Genomic DNA, 7500 nt, shown 5'->3' with positions numbered 1-7500 from the left:
TACAGTCGTGTTAACTTCCTTTTAACCTGGTTCAGATATTTAAAGTTCTTTATAAACATATTAATTATTAATTTATTAAGTCAGATGACTAATCAATAACTCTACTGATCGTTGTATCTGTGTCACTATTATGAATCACATCATCACGACTTTTGACATTTATTAAAACCATAACAAGGTCATCACCTTGTTGCCGTCGGTAACCAGGTGACACTCCCTGCTGCAGTTGTGGTTTCCGCAGGTCAAAGGTCGTCCACAAGGTCGTTTACAGGAGAACCGACCCCGACGATGACACGGCACCGGACTGACCTGATCGACACAGAGAGCAGACATCTTTAAAGTGTGTGTGTGTGTGTGTGTGTGTTGAATACCAAGTGACTAAATGGGATGAAACGCAGGAAGAAATGATCTGAGAGACAGAGAAGGACAAAACAGATGGAGGGAGAGAGAGAGAGAGACAGAGAGACAGAGAGAGAGAGAGAGAGACAGAGAGAGAGAGAGAGAGAGAGAGAGACAGAGAGAGAGAGAGAGAGAGAGCAAACGAGGAGGAGGAGGACAAAATAAAAATGGACGACGTTTGGAACGAGAGAAGATGGAAAAGAAAACAGACGGGACGAGGGAGAGAGGGAGCAGTGCAGATAAAAAGAGGAGTGAAGGGAGGAAGTGATGAATCCGAAGAGGAAGGCGGATACGTGGCGAATTTCTGAGTGATGATGATGATGACGATGATGATGAAGAGTTTAAACAGGTTCTTACCTCATGTTCTCCAAAACAGGCGCTGAAAGACAAAGGGAGAGACTTACTGTCCCGTTCACCTTCATTCATTTAAACAACATCAACTGTGAAGACGTCCCACCTCAACTCATCATTCACATCCTTTCATTCATCCATTCACCTCAGGTTCATTTACTTCTACTCCTTTTACCTCCACTCACCTCCGTTCACTGCCCCGCTCAAACTTCCTGAACTTACAGGTTCATTCAGTTTATTTCCTGCCAGTCACATCACTCCATTTACTTTCACTGGGACCTGCCTGAACCAATGAGGACCTGCCGTTCACATCCATGCTGTTCCATTGACCTTCATTCATTATATTACATTAGTTCTGTCACTTCTGTTGGTTTAATAATTAATAATAAAACCATCACATCCTCCTCTCCTTTATTGATCAACGTCACTTCCTTTTATCTCACTGACCAATCACATCCTCAGATTTGTCGAAAAACATATTTTCAAAATAAGATGCTTCATGTAAACTGTGTAAATCCAGAGTGATGATGTTTTACAGCACACTGTTTCTTCACAATAAAAGCTCCCGTGTTCTAACACAGGATAACATGTGCGCACACACACACACACACACACACACACACACACACACACACACACACACACAGTTATTTAAACAACTGAGTCGTGTTTGTGGCTGTTGGCCTGAGTCTCCCCAACATCAACACACACACACACACACACACACACACACACACACAACACACACACACACACACACACACACACACACACACAGCATGCAGTGTTTTTTAATCTCAGTTCTAATGATCCATGACAGAACCAAAGCTCCTTGGAATGTGTGTGTGTGTGAACAGTTGTTTGTAAGTGTGTGTGTGGCTAACAGTTGTGTATGCCAGCTGCCTGCAGCTCTGTGACGCAGTGGGCGACCAACACCAACCATCTGTGTGTGTGTGTGTGTGTGTGTGTCTGGGGACCACATGGTGAAAACAGAGAACAATCATTTTAATTTTTCTAGAGTCTGACTCACTGAGATTCGAACCTCGTCTGTTTAGTTCCTCTTTTACTTTAATCACCTGTGTCTCTGCTCATACTGACGTATCAATATATCATATTAACTTTTCTTTAGTCTGAAATTTAATATAGTTGTGTTTAATATAACAATTAATAGTAAAAGTTTATTTTCTTACAGACAGAATAATTACATGTGAGGACTGGAGTTATGATTCTGCTTTTCCTCTCAATAACATTTATCAAAGGTCAGAGGAATGTGACGGGATCTAAAAGATGTTAAAACTGAGAAGACATTTTTGGGCTTTGACACTAAAGAATAAAGAGAGAGGGATCCGGTAATGGCGGCTTGCTGAGAGGACGTGCTCGCTCCGGCTCTGCTATCTTTCTGTAAAACTCTGGACAATGAGACACTGAAGGACGTCTGAGGACACTTGAGCAACAGCTGAGATGCCTCACACTAAAACAAACTCAAAAACCACCAGTCAGCCACCGGCTCAGTCGAAGTTATCCAACTTCACTTCTAAGCTGAGCCCCGAAGCTAGCCAAGATGCTAACGAGGCTAATACAAGCACATGCGAGGCAATGGAGGGGGAAAATAGCGAGTCGACTGAGAAGAGAATGACGGCTGAAGTAGGCTCAGACGCAGTACTCTTGAAATCTGACTTCCTCCAAACTAGATTTGTCAGCAATAGAGAACGTGAAGACCTCACCTTTGTGTGGAACAACCTTTAGCTGTTAGATAGGTACCAATATATATATATATATAAATTATCCGAATGTACTGAGAAGCCAATGCAATGTCATACGTTATGTCTGGTGGATTAAGAATTAAAATATCTTCTTGGACTACAAAAACTGAAAAAGGTAAAACAGGTAATGACTAAGGTGAAATCTATACACTCTGATATCGTGCTACTTTAGGAAACACACCTGTGAAGATTAGGAGGAGGTGGCAGGACAATATATAGAGGGCTTATGATTCTGATTCATAAATCCAAACCATTTCATGTGACAAGGATTATTAAAGATAGGGCTGGGAGCTACATTATTCTACAGGGCACTTATTAAAGAAAGAATAAACCTGATAAACATATACGCTAATCTCTTCCAGTTTCATCTCTGACTGGCAGCTGTATTTTAACTGCACATTGAACCCAGAATCGGATAGAAGCTCAGGTATTGATAACTCTCATACTAAAAGTAGACAAACTATTCAACACTTTACGGAGGAACTTAATCCGACAGACATTTGGAGGGACATGAATCCTAAGGGTTTAAAATACTCCTGTTACTCAAATACACATAAATCATACTCGCGTATCGATTACTTTTTAGTTTCTGCTCATTTGAGACATAAAATAAAGGACTGTCACTATGATAGCATCTTAACATCTGACCATGCACCAAATTCATTAATATATGAAGATTTAAAACTAAGCAGAGAACCTCCTAGGTGGAAATTTAAACAAAAATGGCTCCTAGACTCAGAATTTATATCTTTCATAGATAACCAAATGAATATCTTTTTCGAAACCAATAAAGATGAAACACCTCCCTCTTCAAGGTGGGAAGCCTTTAAGACCTACATAAGAGGTCAGATAATTAGCTTTACGAGTTATAAGGCAAAACAAACTTATGAGAAAACTAAAAAGTTGGTAACAGAGATTGAATTGCTTGAGGGGGAATTCTATCAAACGTTAAGTCCAAACATTCATCGAAAACTTCTGCGACTAAGAACAACGAACTTTCTGCCTCTAAAGCAGCCTCACATCTTTGTGTCTTAAGCAGGCATCTTATGACCAGGGGGAAAAGCCCGGGAAACTGTCAGCCTGGCGCCTCAAACAATTACAACATGAGAAAAACATTACCTCAGTTGAAAATAGTGATGGACAGATTATTGTTGACCCACTAGAAATCAGTGAAACTTTGAAGGTCTTTTTTGAGAAGTTATACAGCTCAGACACAACGCAAATCTTTTCTTAGCTAAAATTTAGTCAAATTTTTGTACGTTTTTTGTGGAATAATAGACGACCGGGACTAAGTTTATCACTCATGACCGAGGAGGCCTCAAGTGCCCCGATCCCCTTTGGTATTATTGGGCAGCTCAACTGAAGACTATGATGCATTATTCTACAGATAAATCCCTCCCACCTTGGATGAATATTGAAACCTGCTCAGTCCCTCTCCCTTTCCCTCAGTACAAATACTCAGCAAAAGTCGAAACGCTGAAAAAAAAGAGAAGAAATCCTGTACTCAGAAATATGATTTTACTTTGGCATCAGGTTCAGAAGTATTTAGGTGAACCCTCCTCTCTGTCACGCTTCAGCCTGATAGGGGGAAACCAGTTTTTCCCTCCAGGCAGAGCAGACCCTGGTTTTAGGACGTGGGCTGAAAAAGGTTTAAAGACAATAGGGGATCTCATGGGATCAGAAAGTGGGATTTTGGTGTCATTTGAAGAGTTGATCACCAGGTATAATATTCCAAACAAACATCAATTTAAATATCTGCAGGTGAGAAACTTTATTAGATCATCTCAAAACCAGTGTTTGTCGATTATCTCGTTATCCACTTTGGAAACGGAAATGAAAAAAGATTGCTATGGAAAGGGAATTATCTCCAAACTATATAAGATGTTAGCAGAGGGCTCTGAGTCTTCTTTAAGGAAACGTGGAGGGAAGATTTACTACTGGGGAAAACACAAGCTACCAATACTCGTCTCAAAGTACTCCAATGTAATTGGCTAATGAGGACGTATGTGACAGCAGAAAAGCTTAGTAAGTTTAACGACAGTATCCCAGACCTGTGTATCAGGTGTGGAGAGGGGAAGGGGACGTTCTTCCACTGTGTCTGGGAATGCAGTAAAGTCCAACGGTTTTGGCGGCAGATTAAACAAAATTTAGAGATTAAACTAGGTATAAAATTAGTTCTTGACCCTAAACTATTTATTCTAGGTTTATATCCTGATAGACATCACATGTCTAGAAAAATAATCACTGCCCTGGATTTATGTTTACTGCTTGCAAAAAGAGTCAGAGCACTCTCATGGAGGAGTACCAGTAACCCAAAACTCATCAACTGGGTTAAGTATCCACAACTTTACCTATGGAGAAGATAACTTACATTAAAAAAGGAAAACTACCACTATTTCAAAACATTTGGGCTCCTTTTATGGAATATATGGAGAGTGTGGATTTACGTAATGTGGGGAATGAAGCTGACGAGGCGTAGTTAACGTTAGTCCTTTGCAGAGATCTAAAATAATTATTTTTTCTTTTGATATTTAATTTCTTTATTCTGTGTGAATTGCTAACTCTTGATAAGACAGAGAAACCTTTGTTGTTCTGGCTGTTGTTGTTGTTTTGTTTTGTTTTTTTATATACTTACACTTTGACCTAAGTGTTGCTGTGTGTTATCTCATAAATACCTGACTTGCAAGGAAGGACAATTTAAATGCTGGACAATATTTTAGTTCCCCCTGACGTCTTCTTTGATGTAAGAGCACTCTTATGTCTGTATATTTATGTATCTCAGAAACACTTTAAAAACTTAATAAAGATAATGTTGGAAAGAAAAAAAGAATCAAAAGAATAAAAAGAATAAATAAATTAAAAAGAATAAAAAGACATCAACTGAATGTGATTGACCTACGTTGGTATTGGTACTTGACATGGCGGACAGGGAAGAGCCTTCTTCACAAACGCTGGTTCAGACGGCTGCTCCCACGGACCTGCTAACTGAACCTACACACACACACACACACACACACACACACACACACACACACACACACACGCACACACAAACACACAGAGAAAACATTCAGAGAGTTTTCCAAACATCATTTTTCTGATGAAACTGATGACGGCGATAAGATGCTGTCTCACTCACACTCACACTCACACTCACACACACACACACACACACACACACACACACACACACACACACACTCCCACGTTATTTCAGAGCCTTGCTCACTGTTTCCCCGTTTCCTAACTTTATGCTAAGCTAAGCTAACAGACATGAACCAGCGAATGTCACTAAACGTGGACCTGTTCCTTTAAGATGGCAGCCCACCTGCTGGGACTTGACCAGCACCAGGTCGTGGCAGGACTGTGGACAGGTGTGGCTGCACCTGGGCAGCGGCAGCAGGCAGGTCTGTCTGCAGGGGGGGCAGGGCCCGGGGTGGCACCTGTGAGGCTCTCTGGTCGGGTGGTGGCAGGACGGAGGACACCTGAGGAGACAACAGAAGAGCCATGGTGAGAGGGGACTGGACAGGTGTGGGTCCTCCGTGTGTGTGTGTGTGTGTGTGTGTGTGTGTGTGTGGACCTGCAGGGCTCCTTGCAGCGAGGTGGCTTGGTGCTCCTCTCTCGTCCACAGGGGACAGACAGGCTCGTAGAACCACAGGTACATCTGATCTCCATCGACTCTGGACAGGGATAACAGCTACCTGAGGGACAGGTGAGACACATCAGCACCATGACTGAGAGTTTCCACCTTGACCTGCAGTGAACCAATCACAGTTTCACCCGTCACAAACCCCAGGAACCAATCCTGTCAGCTTGTGGGGACGGGGGCGGGGCTAAATACACCTGAAACCATGTCAGTACAGACAGAGAGCGTTAGCATTAGCACAACTGCTAACAGTGTGTCAGCCTCTGCCAGTTACAAGCTAACGAACAACATAAACAAATAAAAGGTGCTAACTACGCTAACCGTCTGTTCTTCCCTCGTCAGCTCCTCAGTGAATCTGGTCGTGGTGTCGTGTGTCTGTTTTCATCAGCTGACTCTCTCCTCTGTGAAGAGTCCCATTAAAATAACACAGCAGGCGTTCAGCAGCAGATAACGCTGAGTGTGTTCAGATAAAACCCTCCCTGTGGAAAACTCATCAGCTCTTTTGATTATCGATTAATAAATATTTGGCTCTTCCAGCTTCTCACATGTGAGGATCTCTGTCAGTCAGACAACATGAAGACGTCCCTTTGGATTCTGGGAAACTGAGTTTTTGTTTTACAATTTTCTGAAGACTTTCAATTAATTGATTAATCAATAAAACAACTGGAAGAGGAATCAATAATGAAATAGTGTTTATCTGCAGCTCTACAAACTGTCTGAAGTCTCTGAGCCAAACAACAAAGTTTACTTCAGCAGGTTCACACACTCTCACACTCACACACACACACACACACACACACTCACGCTGTTATCTGTGTGTTGATGTGTTGGTGGCGGTGCGACCTTCTAACTGTTCCCCCCTGAAAGGTCAGAGCAGCCAATCAGCACGCAGGCACACAAATAAATTAACTTTAATCTATTCAGCCAATCATGAGTCAGAAGGGCGCATAAATTATCCTTTATCGTCCAATCAGGGAACAATAGACGCAGGAAGCTATCTGTTATTCTGCAAACCCCCCCCCCCCCCCCCACACACACACACACACACACACCACACACACGTCTTTGTCAAAGGGGATTAATGATGTTCAGCAGGAAGCAGAGGTCAACATTTTCCCAAACACACACACTAAACGTTGTGTTGTTGTTGTGTGTTCAGCGCTATCAGCTGGAGGAAATGTCAGCACACACACACACACACACACACACACACACACACACACATTCTTCAGGTGTCATGGGTCAGAATTTTCCTGAGTTTGACCTTTGACCTTCATCCAGCTGCGACTCCCTCAACAAATCACAACCAATCTGACAGACGGTGATGTGACGTGACACGTG

The 7500-nt window shown here is 42.2% G+C and overlaps 1 protein-coding gene across 1 annotated transcript in view; it reads right to left on the bottom strand.

Moving 5' to 3' along the window:
• Window positions 1–7500, bottom strand: part of nfxl1 (nuclear transcription factor, X-box binding-like 1) — a 19588-nt gene that overhangs the window by 4397 nt on the left and 7691 nt on the right. Inside the window, exons 15-19 of the mRNA XM_056368874.1 lie at window positions 6094–6214; window positions 5842–5998; window positions 5413–5504; window positions 757–778; window positions 187–309 (exon numbers count right to left, since the gene is read on the bottom strand). Of these exons, the coding sequence (XP_056224849.1) occupies window positions 187–309; window positions 757–778; window positions 5413–5504; window positions 5842–5998; window positions 6094–6214 (515 nt within the window). The remainder of the gene's footprint in view (window positions 1–186; window positions 310–756; window positions 779–5412; window positions 5505–5841; window positions 5999–6093; window positions 6215–7500) is intronic.

This window comes from Seriola aureovittata, chromosome 23 (genome assembly GCF_021018895.1).
Source record: "Seriola aureovittata isolate HTS-2021-v1 ecotype China chromosome 23, ASM2101889v1, whole genome shotgun sequence".
Lineage (NCBI taxonomy): Eukaryota > Metazoa > Chordata > Actinopteri > Carangiformes > Carangidae > Seriola > Seriola aureovittata.
This window is presented reverse-complemented; position numbering and strand designations above follow the sequence as displayed.